The 19764-nt window shown below is 35.8% G+C and overlaps 1 protein-coding gene across 1 annotated transcript in view; it reads right to left on the reverse strand.

The window, feature by feature from the left end:
* Positions 1-1247: 1247 nt before the first annotated feature.
* LOC149805983 (hepatocyte growth factor-regulated tyrosine kinase substrate-like) overlaps positions 1248-19764 on the reverse strand; it is a 78419-nt gene continuing 59902 nt past the window's right edge. Inside the window, exons 12-18 of the mRNA XM_089950787.1 lie at positions 13396-13609; positions 10396-10568; positions 8265-8396; positions 7697-7837; positions 6457-6546; positions 4111-4378; positions 1248-3464 (exon numbers count right to left, since the gene is read on the reverse strand). Coding sequence (XP_089806913.1) covers positions 3283-3464; positions 4111-4378; positions 6457-6546; positions 7697-7837; positions 8265-8396; positions 10396-10568; positions 13396-13609 — 1200 coding nt within the window. The 3' untranslated portion in view covers positions 1248-3282. The remainder of the gene's footprint in view (positions 3465-4110; positions 4379-6456; positions 6547-7696; positions 7838-8264; positions 8397-10395; positions 10569-13395; positions 13610-19764) is intronic.

The following is a 19764-nucleotide window of genomic DNA, read 5'->3' on the forward strand; positions in this document are numbered from 1 at the left end:
TTTCCAAACACATCATGATACTACCATGATATATTGCAATTAGGGAAGAACTAATTTTCTGGGGAAAGGGCCTGGGAATTTGTTACTTCCAGCTCTCAAATAATGGAAAAATGATCTTGCCGTGATAAACAACAAACACTATATTATCTCCATTATAATATCTGAAACAAATTATGATAAAAGAAAAGAAAATATCTCAGCTTTATGGAAAATTGCAGCACCCCTCCCTCCATTTAAATTGTCATATTGGCATATGCAACATGTGTCAAATGTGATTAAAGGTTCATAATTATATTTATAATATTCAATTAATTTGTGACAAATACAACTATTTTTTTTTACAAAGATGATAATTTTGGGATTTATTTTACATGAAAAATGGAAATATGCTTTTAATATCTTTAATTTGTAACATGATTATTCTGGAATTTCTGCCACTATAAGGATGCCAATAGCTGACTGTTAGTGACCAGAGTCGCTTATATCAATGAAAACTTAAAAATTTACTTTATAAAACAAGTCTGTATCAAGCACAATGAATATGGCTAATCTAACTTGGAAAAACAAAGCTGCAACCAAGGAAGCTACCAGGTTACTTGTTGCCCCTATTTCTACTGCAGACTGTGAGAAGGGGTTCAGTCGCCAGAATCTGCTCAAAACAAACTTACAAAATTCTATGGGTATATCTATTCTGAAAAATGTAATTTGAGTTTCTATTGATGGGCCCAGTGTTGAGAATTTTGATTTCAGGAAGGCATTTAAGAAATGGTCTGGGGAAAATATGCAGATATTGATGAAGTGTCAGTGACATTGTTCATAAAGACCAAGCGGTATTTTGTATTATCAGTTATAAAGAAACATTCTTATTCATTCTTGCTTTTCATATGCTATACATGGAACTTCCTGTGTATAATGGTATTGTTATATTTACTAATAATTATTCTTGTGCTTTGATATGTAATAAAAACATGTAAAAACTGTTTTAGTGTCATGTTTATATAGATTAAAATACGGCCAATATAATATTATGCATATATTTAAGTCCCTGCATCATTGCATAAAATGGATCCAATGGCTGAAAAGTGGCTCCAAATTTTAAAATTTTGCAAATTTCATGGCGCAAAGAAAAATATTTCCAAGGCAGGCCTTGAGAAGTATTTGTGAAGAAGAAAGAAATGATATCATTTTATCCATCATTGTATATCAATCTGATTTATACACTCTATCAACAAAAAGAACAAATAAAGGATTTTTCATTCTTTTATTGATGCAATAAATCGTCAGTATGAAGACTATTTACCCACCTTAAGCCAGGACAAAATGTCGTTTACATAACTATATATTAACTATATTAATGTAAGTGTAGTACTTGCTAGCTTAAAAAAGAATAATCAGTTATAAGACAAGATGATGTTTTCCACAATAAAAGTTAAACAATGATGGAAACAAAAGGTTGTTCAGTTGTCACCATGATCTAAGCACCAAGACAGTTTACATTTTACATGAAACTTCTGTTGACAGCACTAACACAGATATATAAAGCTGTGTACAGAACAGCTAAATAAAAAACCTGACACTGTTTTAATGCTGCATCAATTATTATGTTTTTATTATGTTTGACTTTGTTTCAAGAAATGGTTGGAATCAAATAAGGTTATGGTTGGGATCAGAATGTTGAAAACAAGAATTCTTCAGGAAGCTATGTCTCACTTGCTCCAAATACAGCTAACTCCTGATTTGTGCGATAGCTGCAATCCCAACTGTGGTCTTGTAACTCAAATTTTCTTGTATCACTGCCTTTAATTTTCACTGAAAAATATGTAACTATAATACTATTCATTTCAGCCATTTAAAATTCCTATTTTGATTTGGCTTTAAACATGTAATTTCATTAATTTTTTAGTCTTCACTAAATCAAGTAAATTTAAAAATAAAAATATAAGATAATCATGCATGTTGGCAGATATGTGAGCCCAAAAAAATCTCTGAAGTAGGTCACTATGTCCTTTTGGCTGATGAGCACTACCCTCCAAAATGAATATACCTATCAGGTACATGCAACAGTGTCCTGGAAACTGATAACAACGACAATGCTGTTGGAAAAGTGATACCTATGTCTCAATTATGTTTCACAGACAAGACAATTAGTAAGTCTGAATATACAGGTAGTACTGTCACAGGTAACATGATTTGTAAGCCTGAATAAACAGATATGACAATTAGCCTGAATACACATGTATTACTGTCACAGATTCAGTAAACCTTAAAATACAGGTGCTGATACAACTGTCCAAGAAACAGAGAGGCTCCATTACAGAACATGATAATGACATAAATTCAAACCTGAACAAAGTTGTAATGTACAGGCAAGTAGATGGCAACACTATATGCCCTACCTCTCTTGTTGTGGAAACATAAAAATATAGACTAGATTCACTGGTCCAAGCTGCAATAAATCAGATTAATTAGTGTTGAATCTACATTGAAAACGTGTAAAAATCTTGTCACATTAGAGAGATAATTAAATCTGAATATTTGTAGGTACATATATTTTGTATTTTTTATGCAAATGAATAGCTTATCTTCAACATTTTCAAGGAGTTAAAAATCCATCATGTAACATTCAATTATACACACAATACAAATGGTATGTAAATCTTCATATATGTTCCAAGTATATCACAATATGTAACATATATAACAAAAAGCAAAATATTTAAAAAGTGACCATATTTTAGACAAGTATGCCTTTTACAAAACTTCAACATGTGGGTAATCTAGGGTGTACGCAGTCATGCCAAAGTGATCACTATACTGAAGTTTCACCAAAGTGGGTTAAAAAAGTAAACTGGGGAAGCAAATATTGGACCAATTCATGTGATTAAAAAAATCTTATCCTATGGTGTCACTGAGTCACTTCATTTACACTGATTCTTCAGCATTTATATATTTCATTAGGAAAATTCCATAGTGCAGTTCTTTTCACTAAACTGACAGGAGCAACAGTGTCTTTCTTTGATTGTTTCAAGCTGGCATCAATGTAAGGTTCCAGTTTCGCTCATATCGTTTATAATCTTCTTCTCAGGAATGAGCAAATTCATAACAAATTTAGAAGAACTGAAAATGTAATTTTAACTAATAAATTAAACTAATACAAAATTTAAGTAAATTGGTGCATTATCTCGCTATATCATCTGAATTCATTGTATACATAGAAGTGTGAAAGTATAATGTACTATCTCCAAATCAAAACACCTTGGATGCTGGGAACTGTGGTGAATATCAGTCAAAAGATATAAGCTCTGCCACACCTGTTGCAGGTACATGTTGTGGAGGGTGAACCATGCCTTGTGATTGAGCGGATGGGCCAGGCCCCTGGTGATATTGACCTTGGGGTGGAGGCAGGTACTGCTGGGGTTGTGGGGGAAATGACACAGGCTCTGTAGGCAAGGCATTCACCATACCTAGAAAAGGAACAGAAAATGCAAATTACATTGAACAAGTTCCATATACAAGATTTTAATAGTATTCCTTGATTTGCAGTTTAACATTTTTATAATTTCACTAAGATATTTTGTGAATAATGTATAACACAATGATGGTGGTCAGGTCTCAATCAACAAGACTTTTCATATTTTTCCAAGATAAGCTCAGTGACCAAGACTAACTCCTGATGTGCTAGATCATATGTCTCTATTCGATAAGTGTTCTCAAGGTGATCAATATAAATTTAAACATGCACGGACCATGTCAAACTTGCCATAATAAAACACTGAAGGTGCTCTGAGCTGCAGAAATACACTAACAACTTTCAATTTAATGCTTACAATTATAAAATTGTTTTCATACTTTTAGTGTTTTAAAAAGGTAATCATGCAGAGCTCTATAAATATTTAAAATTGTCAATATTTGTTTGCACACATTTTTAATATGAAAACTCTTTACATGACTCTGGTATTCAGCATTCACTCATCATTGTTGTTAGAGTCTTTAAATTTCTGGTTTATAGCAAACATGAAATCCACAAAACTGGTTCCTCATAAATAGCAGTGAATTCATAGAGATGGCATTACAGCCTCCATTTAACATGTATGATGCAGATCATTTTACCTTGCATATTAAATGACTGGTACTCTGTTCCTCCTCCCCCACTCATGGCTGTCTGTGGCAATGATGTGTATCCTTGGTTTCCCTGGCTGGCATGGACAGGTAAGGAGGATGGCGGACTCTGGTGGCCCATAGTACTGTAACTCATCTGAGGGTAAACACCCATGATGCTGTGTTGAGGAACTGAACTGCCATCTGCCACACTGTAACCTGATGTAGCAGTAGAATACCCAACTTGACTAGAGAGTGACTGACCTTGAACAGCCATTGACTGAAAATGTAAAACAAAGAAAAATCCTTTTGTTCAAGTTTTTGATGTTTAAGATTTTTTAAAATACAGATACAACTTGGTAACAAAAGACTGCCTTATCTGAATTATGGAAAGTTACTTCCAAGTCCAGGATCTGGTCATCTGATCAGATAAAATTATTCTTAAATAGAATGAGATGATGCTTGTACATAAAAACCTGAGAATGAATTTGCTTTATCTTTGCAGCACTTGTTTTGTTGTTACAACGACATGGCTAAAGGAAATGAAGTGAATTAAAACTACCCGTACAACAATTATTTAATGTGTTCACTCCTCTGGACTCAATTTTCCCAAAATTGATCAAATCATCTGTCCAATTAATTTTTAGGACAAAATCTGACGGGTTTGGATGATCAGCATTTTCAAATACAGCACTGTTACAATGACTATGAGCTAAATACAAAATTTCACTACTGTTCAAGACAAGGATTCACAGATGCACATGTTGGTATATGCAATAAAACTAAATGGCCAAAACAAAATCCAAACAATACTGGAAAAAGAAATGAGGAAAAGTGCAAGGTTCTGTGTGTGGGGTTGTACAGTTGTTGTTGCATGGTTTAATGCCATTTTTCAGCACAAGATAGGCTATACATGGCAGTTAGTATCAATAGTGGGGAAGAACCTGGGAAACCCCAGAAAGAACCACTGACCCTCGAGAAGCTACTGGCAAGCTTTCTCACATACCCACATTGGCTGAATATAAGACTCGAACCCACGCAGACAGATATGGCAGTTATCCATAACTGTGAGCCCTTTAGACCATCCGGCCACTTGGGGCCCCCGGGTTGTACAGTAGTTGAATACTTTTATATTGGCATTAAAGAAAGAACATTAATTTCCTTGTAGATTTTATTCATTGGTAGGCAATCTTGGTTGTACAGTAGTTGAATTCTTTTATATTGGCATTAAAGAAAGAACATTAATTTCCTTGTAGATTTTATTAATTGGTAGGCAATCATGGTTGTGCAGTAGTTTAATACTTTATATTGGCATGGAAGAAAAAAGAACATCAATTTTCTTATAGAGTTTATTCATTTTTCTCTGTATTTATGTACAAGCTGAAACATGTCACATTATTTCATTTTATGCAACAATTACAAATCAGCTCTTTGGGTTAAATTATTGAGATCTTTGGGATAATTATTGAGATATCTAAACAATATATGAATGTCATAAATTCTAAAACATAAGAAGTTTCTTAGATTATGCAAACATATAATAATGTTGTTGGTAGGCATATAAATGTCCTATGTCACACATGTTCACAACAAACAAAGAAAAATGTTAGTCATTTAAAATGGAAAATAAAAATGTCATTTGTAAGTATTATATACAGGAGACTGCATTTAATAACTATATCTACTTCCATGATTTCCAAGGCAAATCTCCATTTTAAAAAACTTATGTTTCCCTCCAAATAATGACACTGGAATGGTAACACAAAATCCATTGCATATGTTTCTATTACATTTCCCCCTCCAGATCATGAGACACAGGGACCGTAACCACAAAATTCATCACATGTTTTAATACATTTCCCCCAACTGACCACAACACAAGAATTGTAACCCAATATCCATCACATATATTATAGTTTTATTACATTTCCCCCTCCAGATAATGACTCCAGGATTGTAACCTAAATTCCATTACATATGTCATGTTTTTACTTCATTTCCAACTCCAGACTAAAACCAATACCCATTACAAATATTGTGTCATATGACTGCATTACAAAGTTTGGTTTACAAAGAAAGCACTTAAAAACTGTCCATAAGTACACTGTTCAACATTTGACCTCTGGTCCAAGCTCAAAAACAAGGCCAAAAAATCATACTCTTATTAGAGATGGTCATCATGTATGTAATCTATGGTGAAAATTTCCAACCAGCGGTTTAAACAGATAGGTGGTTACAAACAGATGAATGGAAAGACAAAAGATATCTCAATACCACCCGATAAAGCATGTGGATAATGACATCCCAACTTCCTGAGCCCTGAGTTAGTCAAATGTTCAATATATTGTGGCGACTTACATCATATTGCTGCTGATAATGGCCTGGGGCACCTGCTTGACTATACATGGCCTGAGATGATGAAGGAACATACATCTGGTGAGATGAGACCTGAAATATGGTAAAATAAAGAATATTAAGCAACTTCAACTCATTCTGGATTAACAGAAATCACTATTAGATTTTATGCAGGAATCAGTTCTTTTATACTGTATACTGTACATTCATTTAATTTCATACGCATCAATTTTTATGGTTTTGCACAAAATAACACTTTTAAGTAATTAAATTTCGGAATTAGGGTTACAGGTCTTAGTTCCCCGTGAAGGATCATTCTGCACTGGGTCTTGAAATTCATGACTTGTAACAACTAGAGAATCCCCCAAAATTCACACCCTACCCCCAATAATAGAGAATTTACAGCAGTTTAAAAATAGATTGAAAATAATCAGGAGCTGGTTTTTAGATGTACTAAATGGTAAAAGATTCAGTCAGAGGTCAAGAATACCAAGAAATGTGTTCATGGAGCATGGATGCCCCACCACAGTGTGTGAAAACTAATGTGTGTGATTTAGATTTTTAACGTAGCTTTATCAATTTTCCAGTCATATCGCTATGATGTCTGCAGTGTGGCAGTTTAAAGTGATGTCTAGCACTGGGGCATCATGCTGCAGACATGTAGCATGATGTCCCGTCCAGTCACATTATCCTGATACCAGGCCGACCAGTCCTAACACTAATCTCTTAATGCTGTGCGCCTAGCGAGACAGCTGTTATTACCATTTTTATAAGTCTATAGTATGACTTGGCCGGGGATCGAACCCATGACCTCATGCATCTGAGGTGGACGCTCTAACCACTAGGCCACCAGAGTGGTGCTGAAAACTAACCTAAACCAAAAACAATTAACCTAAACCAAACATAATTAACTTAATCCAAACAATTAACCAAGGTGTTATGGATTGATGGAAATACAAAGATAACACCATATGCTCTTCCACTGACATGGTGTGACATACATAAATCTAGTTTTACTAAAATTAAAATTCCAATTGTATTCAACGTACCATGTTCAAGTTAAATCTTTTCAAAATATATTTAAACAGATTTTACATATATACATGTAATAGCATGTTCAGTCAGTTAGCAGTTAAAAAATTAAAGAACCTAAAATTTGTGATGTGTAGTGATGAATGTGGATGTTCCCTTGAATGCCCATTTCTTAACAAGAGTGAAACCAATGTTGATGATAAACACTCACCATCTGTTGTGGCCCCATGTGACTCATGTATTGCCCTTGTTGGGGAGGGTGTTGTCCCTGTTGGATCTGATGTACTGGTGACCCATTGGGGCTGAAGCCATGAGGAGCTCCCTGCATTGGCCCTTGTGGGTAGGGGGGTGGCTGTGGGAAGGATAGGTCAGGTTAAGACAACAAAAAATGTATAATATCTCCACTTCTTAACTTGCTCAAGTAATAATGATGGTTACTTCAAAAGAAATCATATAAAATACCAAAATGCGTTAGTGTTTCACAAGAGAAATATCTAATTGTGAAAAGCTATTCACATGAAAGCTGTAATATGCCCTGATGCCATGAATATTGTTAATATTTTACTAATTTTATATACAATGAATGATAAATGAACTTTAAAGTAATTTACAGTTTGTTCTGCTGTCTTTGCAAAGTAAATATAAAAAAGATTGCAGCTAATGCTGAAGATAATTTGGTTTGGTTTTTTCTTTTACACTTGAAAACTTATTCAACACAACTAAAATACTGAAAGAAAGCAATCTGACACATAAAAGAAATTTCTCAATGAAGCTAATACTTGTGGGTAAATATAGCTCTGCATCTGTCGCATGTGGGTCAGCTGCTTCTGCTGTTCAAGCCTCATTTGCATCTCTCGCTCCTGTTCCTGCAGCCGCTGCAACGCCAACTGTCTCTGCATCTCCAGGTATTCCTATAGCATAAGGCAATTGATTAGAGTACAATGAGATGTCATCTTTCACATACTTCATACAATCAGAACAAATTATTGCTGACCATACAACATTAACAAGGACTGATATGTGCACTGATATGTAGTCTACACATATTTGGATATTTATTTACACAGATTTATGCTAGTCTGTTTCAAGCAAATAAAACCATAGCTTGATTCAAGAACAAGTAAGAAGCTAAATTAAACTTTTGTCTTTGCTTATCGGCAATGTAGGAATCATTAGCCGTTGCACGGTGGTGATATTTCTCATATTGCATACTTGTTTCTTAAAAAAAAGAAAGAAACAACATGGTTGTCAATATAGGATGTAGTATCTTAAAGGTCTTAGTTTGACTAATCAATCTTTTTTACCTACATGGTACCGTATCCAAATATGCTTTTAAATCATCACAGCTCATTAACAATATTTTCCAGCATTTTGCAAATAAATAAAAAAAATCTTTTTTAAATTAATAGCAACATGTATATAGTGTTTGTTGTCAAGGACCAAACTAAAACAAGAGTAGTGTGTATTGTCAAGGAAATAACTATAACAAGAGTAGTGTGTATTGTCAAGGAAATAACTGAAACAAGAGTAGTGTGTATTGTCAAGGAAATAACTGAAACAAGAGTAGTGTGTATTGTCAAGGAAATAACTGAAACAAGAGTAGTGTGTATTGTCAAGGAAATAACTGAAACAAGAGTAGTGTGTATTGTCAAGGAAATAACTGAAACAAGAGTAGTGTGTATTGTCAAGGAAATAACTGAAACAAGAGTAGTGTGTATTGTCAAGGAAATAACTGAAACAAGAGTAGGGGTGAGTATTGCCAGCTAAAATCGTGTCATGATATAAATGAATTGCAATTTGTACTGATACATATTGCAACCAAGATGAACTTTTTGAAAACCAATGTGATACCAACTGTCAGCATGATCTGATGAGCTTGCAAGTTTTATAATAATATACTGCATGTTCTACCAGCTGTGCTGCTCATTATTTCGGGAAAAATACAGTGTGTATTCAGGTAACTGACGAGAGTTTGCAGCAACAAAATTTATTTTGCAGAAATGACTTTTGACCCATTTACTTCAAAACTGATTTCTAGATTCAAATGCAAGCCATCCCGAGTTTGTGGCAGAAGATAACAGTTACTGTAAGGAAACAATTTTCCTTTTTAAAATCCGCCTGATCTTGATCTCTGACTCCAAACATGAATAGGTTGGGTGGTTGTTGTAGGGTTTGACACCATTTTTCAGCACAAGATAGGCTATATATGATGGCCAGTAACTGGTGGAGGTAGAACCCAGAAAAACCCTGGACCCACGAGAAGCTACTGGCAAGCTTTCTCATGTACCCACATTGGCCAAGCCAGAGACTCGAACCCAAGCAGACAGAAGTGAGATGGCAGTGATCCGTAACGGTGAGCACTTTAGACCACTTGGCCACTCGGGGCCCCAAACATGAATAGGTGTCTCCCTTGTCTTAAATGCAAGTCATAAACAATGTTCAAAGTTGGTGATAAAAAACTCAAGAACATGTGGAAACTTTTCTTTTTACAATGGTCACTGTGACCTTGACCACTGACCTTTTGATGCCAAAATCAATTGATGTTTCTCTTATGTCAAAGGCTAGCCATCTACAATGTTTGGTCAATGGATCTGATTTAACAAGTCAAGTTACTGTGTGGAAAACTTTTCTCTTTTAATGTATGTGACACTGATTTCTGACCTTTTGAGCCAAATTGATCAGTTTCTTCCTTGTCCCATATGCAAACTACTAACAAAGTTTGGTAACAATAGACAGTGGAGATCTTTAAATATTGTGCAGAAACAATATAGGGAAAACATGGATGGCTGTTGAATATGGTTGGATAGAAATTATAATATATATGCTCTGTCTTGTTGTTGTGTGTGTATACAAATTTCATGAAGAAAATTTGGAATCTTTAACAAAACTATAAACATTTTCAGCACATACATGTTTCTTTTGTCTCATGATTTCTAGTTTTTGTGCCATCTGTATCTGTCTCTGTCGCTCAAGCTCCTCCCTTTCACGTCTCCTCTTCTCAAGATGATCCTCACGTAAAGCATCCAGGGCCTCGCGTGCATCCTTCAGCTGTGCCAGTTTGTCCTGTAAAGCCTCATAGCTACCTGGAAATACCAATCACGGAAGACATGAACTGGCCATAAGAATTTTTATGACCATTGTATCTATTACAAAAATAACAATGTCCTATGACACATACTTGCAGTAAAGAAAAGGAAAGTATGTGCAGTGTAATCAATATTTGCATTCTTACAAATAAGAGTTGGACAGAAAGGTGTATTGTGAAGTTAATTCTGTTTGGGGAAGAATATCAGGAGGTGCGCATAACAGTAAAGTGTATGCTTTTTACGAAAAAATGAACTGACTACTACCAAGGTCACTCAAACAGAAAGAACCTATTACCATTTATACCATGTATAATAATTTTGGAGATTTATCGTATCTACACTGAAATAACTCCAAGTACCAGGATAACAAGCAAAATCATGTTTGTCCCTGGCCTATGGTGGCAAGGTCACCAAATGTATACAGTGAAGAAATCTGGCTGTCACCCTTATGAAAGCTGTAGAGTTACTAGGCAAACATGGAAAATAACCAAGTTTTAGTTGAAAAGGCATTGAAGAAAAAGTGTATCATGGTTAACCTTAAAATAGCTTTTAACCTCAAATAAGATATAAAGCAGAAACAACAATATCCATGAAATATACATGTGTGACCCGGTAGTTAAAATGTGACATCAAATGTGGAATCCAACTCTTTCAATAGTGACAATATAAAAAGTGTATCAAACCCATCACCCATTAAGTCCAGACGCGCAGATGCAAGAGGATCAGACATGTGCTCCTGTTACGAGTCTAGGCTCCTATAAAAATTAACAGGAAAAAAGTGTAGACAACAAGCTTTGTAAAATTTAACAAATCATTTTCCCCCTAGAATATCAAGGGAAAAATGAGAAAAAAGAACTCAGTTTTACAAATCAAATCCAAAAATAATCCAAGAATTAAAAAATAGAAGTCCTAGCAATAAAAAGTCCTGAATGTCCTAGTAATAAAAAGTCCTGAATGAAACTGAGTTCAAATCCCAAAGAAATCCAAAATGGAAGACAATGACATCTGTTGTAACAGTGAAGTGCTGCAGTGTCAACAGCCTCTTGTTGAATCACAGAAAATATTATTCCAGTTTTTGATTCTGCATAAATTTTGATAAATGACCTTGTCCAAGAATTAATTTAGAGCACTAGTATTTTCAAGGAAAAATAATCAATTGAAATCCAATAATTTGAAGAAAATAAAATCTCAGCCCAAACTGGTCACAACAACACAATTTAATGTGTCAAAAGTTTAAAGCCCACTGACTACTTCTATACAGGGGCCCCTAGTGGCCGAGTGGTTGAAAGCGCTCTCCGTTATGGATCATTGCCATCTCACCTCTACACAACACAGCTTCTAAGGATGATATATATATGTATATCATGTTTCTTCCCTCAATCTCTTACAACTCAGAAGATACTGAAAGAAATGGAAAGTCTAATGGTAAACTTTATGCTGTGACCTTCGCCATGCAGATATGATCCCCAAAGTTATGTGCATCACAACTGATAATAATGTTGTGTATTAAGTATACAAGTTTCATCCCTTTATCTCAAACAATTCTAACAACATGGTGCACAATCAAAAGTGCCAAGGAAAACCTGACATAATGAACTTTGATCTTGAAAACAGAACTTCCTATGTGGCTCAAGCCACTCCTTCTAACGATGTGTGTGTATATATATATTTATATATATATACCAAATTTCACCTTTAATTTCAAATATTTTTCAAGGCAACGCAGTGGAATGTAAAGTGTGAGGCAAAGCTTAAAATACTGCAATGATGTACCCCCTCACCCTCTGAAGCCACCCGCTATGATAAAAGTTCCCCCATAACCATCAACTTGTGTTCATTTTCAAACTAATCAAAGAATGGAGAAACTGAATCAAAGATGATCTACTGATGATCACGACCCTAAGTGTCTGACTAATACATTGCACAAAAATTCAAATTCACAATTTTCAACTCCATACAGGACCTATACTGAACAAAATTTGTGAGATTTCATACGTAAAGCAGTGATAACTGGCTCCCAAATATTACTTTCATGAAGAGGAAAGTGGACCATGCTTAAAACACAGTTTTGAGAAAATGGGCAGCCACTCATATGAACTGCAGACCAAAACTTAAAGCTGAACCGATCTAGCAAAAATAGGTTTATGCACAAGAATCATGCATGCAGTAAATTATGCACCCCTGGTACCAACACAAACAGTAAGGGGAAGAAGAGATAAAATAAGGATGTATATTCAAACATTTACTCGTCGACCAATAATGTGAAGCTGTTGAGAGAACCCCCCAATATAACACAACCATTAAGTTAGTCACACACATTCTACTTAAAATGTATAAGTATACCAAGCTTCATCTCTTAATCTTAAAACAGCTTTAAGTTATAGAGTGATAACAAAGTGTGATGGATGAAAGAACTGATGAATATATGGAAATATAGATATGTCCACTGATTATCATGGAAAAGTAGACATTATGTCGCTCGCTTATCATGGAAGAGGTGAGGGACGATAGAGTATGAGAACCAGAACAACATGTCACTTGTGTCAAGAGACAATGGCAACTGATCCTAGACAAAGATTGTGCTGCTGGAAAGAAAGGAACGAAAGGACAGAGAAAAAAACCTCAATAAGCTGAACCCTTCTGCAAGCAGAGGCCTAATATGAAATAATATTCAAATACATTCGCATTATCAAAAGAGATCTGTTTAAACGTTTGTTTTTTCACAATATAATTCTTCGTTTGATTTTTTCACAATATAATTCATCTGAACTTGGCTGACAAGAGATTTTGGATTTATCCAATTTTTGAAGGACATAACACATACTCCTGGCATCTTCCCGCTCCTGTATATGCTTCAGTAGCTGTGGATGCATATTTCCAATGACAGTGAAAAGTGACTGGACCGAAGAGTCAGTAGCAATGCTGCGTCCCCTCATGGAGTTACTCCTCATCCTGTTGACAAATATCTCCACGCTGCTGTGCAGGGCATTCAGGAACTGTTCCTGGTCACTATCATCTGTCTCTCCATTCTGATATACCTGCATAATATGAACAGGAAATGAATGGGCAAGTTAAACAAAGTAGCAACTGTACATCAACAAATCAACATTTAGTAATATGATGCATCATAACACATCAGGTAAATCAATCACCTACATTCAACATTCTACTGTATTCCATAAATCTTGTCAATCTTTACAATATACATTTTGAACCTATTTCTCATAAATTAGAATACTTTTAAATTATAAAATATTTGATGCCAAACTCTTCTAACCCCATTCAATTCCTAGAACTCTAGACGTTTTGCAACAGTAAAATATTACACATTTCTTAATATGCGCTGTGGGAATACTGATGTAATTAATAATGGGTGTTTGCAAAAGTATGTACATATTTATTCCTATTCAGGTATATATAGGCTTTATAAAAATAATTGCAATTTTCAAAGACATTTTTAAAACAAATTCCTCCAATCAACACTTTGAGTATCTATATTGTAATTTTCAGTTCCTCTGCTATTTTTGGAAATTACATCCACCCTCCTTGGCAGTTTAGTGCCTTTATTTAGTGTTCTGTACCAAAATATAGCATCTCCAGTGTACAATAATTAATAAATGGTGGATCTGACAACAAGTTGTAGATCTTTTGAAGGTCAAGTTTACTGTATATACATATCATATGTGAGCTCCTGGGACTGTCATGTTTGACTTTCTTATGCTGTGGTGTGATTCATCAACTGCTAGAATAGATAAAACGTGTTTTACACACTAATTCACCCACTAGCGAATTGGGAGTTTTCTTTCAATTCTAAAGAGCTGAACCTGTGAGATGTCATTTGTGATAAAATTCAATACTTTACTGTGCTCTGCTATACTGATATAATGGAGGTCAGCTTAGTCCAATGTGTACTGAACTGTTCCAATGAACAATAAGAGACAGGCATAAAAGTGTATTCTATTGAAGATAAATGATGTTTAACATGTCATTTTGTGATGAAAATGATTCTCATCACTTTTAAAAACATTATTTATGCTTCTGCTTAATATATAGTAGCAATTAAATTTTGGTACAGAATTTTCTGGGCTATAAGTCGATGTGGAGTACAAGTCAAGTTTGCTAATCATGCAAATTTTCCATCCTTCTTCCTTATATAAGTCAATGTGGAGTATAAGATAAAGTCATGTGAACAACTTGGCTTCTTCTTTTTCTCTAGTAACTTCTGGTTCCATGAATATTAATGGTATCATGGTGTGATATTCCAGATTAACTAGGAAACTGCAGTCACGAACACTAACATAATCCCCCCACCCCCCTTCTGGTTCTGTAGAGAAAAGGTGCCTGGGTGCAGTGGGGTTCAGAATAATTGTGATCTGTCCTGTTCAGTTACCTGACTGTTGTGATCTTCCCTATGTACATGGACACTAGTATATTCCATTATCAACTGACACCTCTGTTGTTGTTGTTGTTGTTGTTGTTGTAGGGTTTAACGCCATTTTTCAGCACAAGATAGGCTATACATGGCGGCCAGTATTAATGGTGGAGGAAGAACCCAGGAAATCCCCGGAAAGAACCACTGACCCTCGAAAAGCTACTGGCAAGCTTTCTCACATACCCACATTGGCCGAATCCGAGACTCGAACCTACGCAGACAGAGGTGAGATGGCAGTGATCCGTAATGGAGTACACCTCTGAATAAACAGTTAATTCTTGTTTTAATTATAATATCTATTGTCACAAGAATCACATGCTTATACAGTATCATTAACATGTTAATTAAATATACCAAAAGCTTTGGCCAATTTATTCCAGTTAACGTGTGTTTGAGGGAAGGATAGACAGACTAGATCAAATTAATAAGACTCCCAATATGAAAATGAACCTATCCACAGGAAAAGAAAAATATAAAGAACATTAACGACATAGAAAAAAAAATCCCAGAAAAAATTCCAATAAAAAGAATCTTTAAAAAGCTTTATAAAAAAGTTATATTTCTTTTATATAAATGTATCTATTAAATATTTTGGCTAAAGTTCATTAATTACATCCAGAGAAAAGCAAGGGCATCATTTATTGTGCTTAACAATCCACTCGAGAAAACCAGCAACTGACATGGATTAATAATAAAAATCAAAGTGGTATGGGCATTGTCTATTATCCAATGGGGTACAGGCATTGTCTATTATCCAAAGGGGTACAGGCATTGTCTATTATCCAATGGGGTACAGGCATTGTCTATTATCCAAAGCCAATATCAGGGTTTAAACAGTTAACTGGCTTGGATTGTTTTTGGAAACCAAAGACCAATCCATTATTTATAATAAAAAAGAGACACCAAAACAACAGCTTGTTAAGAATGTATATGGGTAATGTGTTGATGTTTGCTTTAAAATGTTGTTGTTGTGGGGTTTAACGCCATTTTTCAGCACGATAGGCTATACATGGCGGCCAGTATTAATGGTGGAGGAAGAACCCGGAAAACCCCGGAAAGAACCACCGACCCACGAGAAGCTACTGGCAAACTTTCTCACATGCCCACATTGGCTGAATCTTAGACTCGAACCGCCGCAGACAGATGCTTTAAAATGAAATGCAAAACTCAAAACAGATCACTGATGATCTATGAGCAGTCCATCTCTAATATGAATTTTAAAATAAGGGCATTCTGTAATGACTATATGACAGTACTGTGAATATATGATAATGATATGTTTAATATACATCATTTTATACATATTTTGGGAACATTTGAGTCATTAATATGGATTACATCATGTTGAAGGATACATTGTATTAATGTTGTTGTTGATCTAGGGTTTAACGCCATTTTTCAGCACAAGATAGGCTATACATGGCGGCCAGTATAACTGGTGGAGGAAGAACCCTGGAAAACCCAGGGAAGAACCACCGACCCACGAGAAGCTACTGGCAGGCTTTCCCACGTACCCACGCTAGCCGAGCCTTGGACTCGAACCCACGCAGACAGAGGTGAGATGGCAGTGATCCGGAACGGTGAGCGCTTTAGACCACTCGGCCACTACATTGTATTAATGAAAAAGATGTACTGGTAATCACTTGAGTACATCAAATAAATGATAAATCTAAATATCAATGGACAAATTGCTAAAATGTTATGAGGAAGGATTAGGTATGGCCAATTAAAAAAGATGAATAAAGCAAAATCTGTTCATATTGTTTTTTTTAAACAAAGTTTGCAAAGGTAAAGTATACTATTGAGAATAGACTACAAGTATTACGCTGCCTGTGAATTGTGGACACTTTAATAATTTTCTTTTCTTTCATGTTGTAAAAATAATAAAATACATGCACATACAAATGCATAAACAAAAATAATGAAGAACATTAAAATATAATATCAGTCATTTTCTATAATGCTGATTATGTCTAAAAATCTGAGACACGTACTTAAAAGTAATTTCAATGACATAATCCATTTACAGTTCATTCCAAGCATTAAGACAGATCCCAGACATCCGGGGTAAAAAATTATTGACTTATAATCTGGAAAATATATGATTTTTCACCAATGCCAATGACATAAAGAACATTTGAAAATATCTTCCACCATTCATTTGATGAATGAAATGACTCTTCATAAAGAAAATTGCAGATAATGCAATTTTCAAAATGTCACTAATATTTTATGAAGAACGTACATGCTCAGAAAGACTGTAGAAAAACTGCATCAGTAAAATGATAATAAATAGCACCAAAGTATTGACCTAAGTGTATAGAGAATAATTACAATTTATATTAATCCCTTTAAAGGAAAAAAATGAATAAATTCATCAAGTCTCTTAGCAGCAGTCAGTTTTAAAAAATGATTCTTTCTTTTGAGAAAGAAGAATTCAGAGACAAATAAAGACTTGGTTGGTGAGAATAAAACATTATTTATTGTGTAAAGAGCAAGAGGTTAATCCAAATTACCCTTTAAAAAAGACTGTTTGAGATTCTATAATGTCCTGGGCATTTTTCATAAAAAATTCACCTTCAAGTCTTTTCATGATGGAAGCATCAATATAAGTATCACTATGTAGGTTAAGGTTTTACACATAAATGATTTTTTGGAATTAATTTAACTCTGATTAATGATCTAATTAATTCAATGTGCAATTTCACCAATTATCCTTTATATTAATATCAATTTAAAAAAGGAATGAACATATTAACAAAAACAACTGATGCAGGAAAGAGTAACAGAATAAGCATAAGATCCAATTAATGAATGAATAAAGGAATCAACAAGAGAGAAAAGGGTTATGAAATATATGGATGCAAAATCAAATAAGAATATGTATGTATGTGATTTGGAATTTTAAGTCATATCACCATCCCGACTGCAGCATGACAGTTTATAGTGATGTCTAGCACTAGGGCATCATGCCGCAAACATGTAGCATCATGTCCAAAACAGTCACACTAACCTGACACTAGGCTGACCCACCCTGACACTAACCTCTTAATGCTGAGCACCTAGCAAGGCAGCCGTTAGTACAGTAAAACCTGTCATGAGCGACCTCTGCTATGAGCGACCACCTGTCATTTCCGACCACAATTGTAATGCACGGATCGATTTTACTATATAAACGCTCTGTTATGAACGACCACCTGCTGAACGTGACCAGCGACCACAATTTCTTGGCAAAATATGCATTTTGACACTGCTATGAATGACCGCATCGCCAAAAAATCAAAACAGATTGACACCACTGACCTTAACTTAATCCTTTGTAAACACTAGAGCTCGGGATAAATGTTCTTGGCATCCATCCGTCTACGGGAGACGATGGCATAGCTCCAAAGTACGCTTTTGCTTATCCTTCTTTTTAGCTTGTTTTATTCTACTCTTTTCCTCTGCGTTTTGAACTCCTTGCCTGACAGCTAGACACCAGCTGGAACAGTTGTTTGCACAGCTCTCCCAGTCATTGACATTGATGTTTGCTGTCTTCATATCCTTCTTGCAAACATCTTTGTAGCGCAGATGTGGTCATCCAGTTGGTCGTGCACCTTCTGCTAACTCCCCATATAACAGGTCCTTGGGAATGCGACCTGGGTCCATTCTCTTGACATGGCCGAGCCAGCGAAGGCGCCTCTCGCTGAGTATGGAGAACATGCTGTTCATGTTGGCGCGTTCTAGAACCTCTGTGTTGGGTACTTTGAATGCGCCGCAGACATCTCAGGTGGAAGCTGTTGAGTTTCCTCTCGTGTCTTGCATAGGTGGTCCATGTTTCGCTGCTGTAGAGAAGTGAGCTGAGCACGCAGGCTTGGTAGACACGCAGTTTGGTCTTCTCTGTGAGGTTGGGGTTGTTCCAGACCCTCTGGTTAAGTCTGGCCATCACTGCTGCTGCCTTGGCAATCCTGCCGCCCACCTCAGAATCAATGGAGAGTGAGCTGGAGATGTTAGACCTGAGGTATGTGAAGTTCTCGACAACTTCCAAAATTGTACCCATCAATGGAGACAGAGGGAGGGGAGTCTGTGTCCTGTGCCATGACATTCGTTTTCTTCAAACTGATGGTCAGTCCAAATTCCTTACATGCATGGGAGAGGCAGCATACCAGCTGCTGAAGTCCATCTTCCGTGTGTGATGTCAAGGCTGCATCGTCGGCAAAGAGCAATTCACGGATGAGTACCTCTGTGACTTTAGTCTTAGCACGGAGATGGGCGATGAACAGCTTGCCGTCAGCCCTGGTATGGATGTACACTCCCTCGCTGCAGTCCTTGAATGCATACTGGAGAAGCATGGAGAAGAAGATGGCAAAGAGCGTCGGTGCAAGGACACAGCCTTGTTTGACTCCGCTAATGACTGGGAATGCTTCAGATGTTGCGCCATTGAAGCACACTGTGCTGTGCATGTTCTCGTGGAACGACATAATGACAGCAAGCAGACGTGGGGGGCAGCCAATCTTCTGCAGGAGTCTGAAGAGTCCACTCCGACTAACCATGTCAAACGCCTTCGTCAGGTCTATGAAGGCAATGTAGAGGGGCATCTGCTGCTGATAAATGTAGTATGCAAACAAAGTGCACATTAAATAACACTATAGTTGAACAACCATATATCGGGATAAACACCTCTAACCATCATTTAATCCTTTGTAACAAAGACTGCATAAATAGCAAAGATTGCTCTAATAAAGTATTGAAAAATAATTTGTCTTGCTACAGTACCAGTTT

The sequence above is a fragment of the Sinohyriopsis cumingii genome, chromosome 2, assembly GCF_028554795.1.
Source record: "Sinohyriopsis cumingii isolate HCF-2022 chromosome 2, ASM2855479v2, whole genome shotgun sequence".
NCBI lineage: Eukaryota > Metazoa > Mollusca > Bivalvia > Unionida > Unionidae > Sinohyriopsis > Sinohyriopsis cumingii.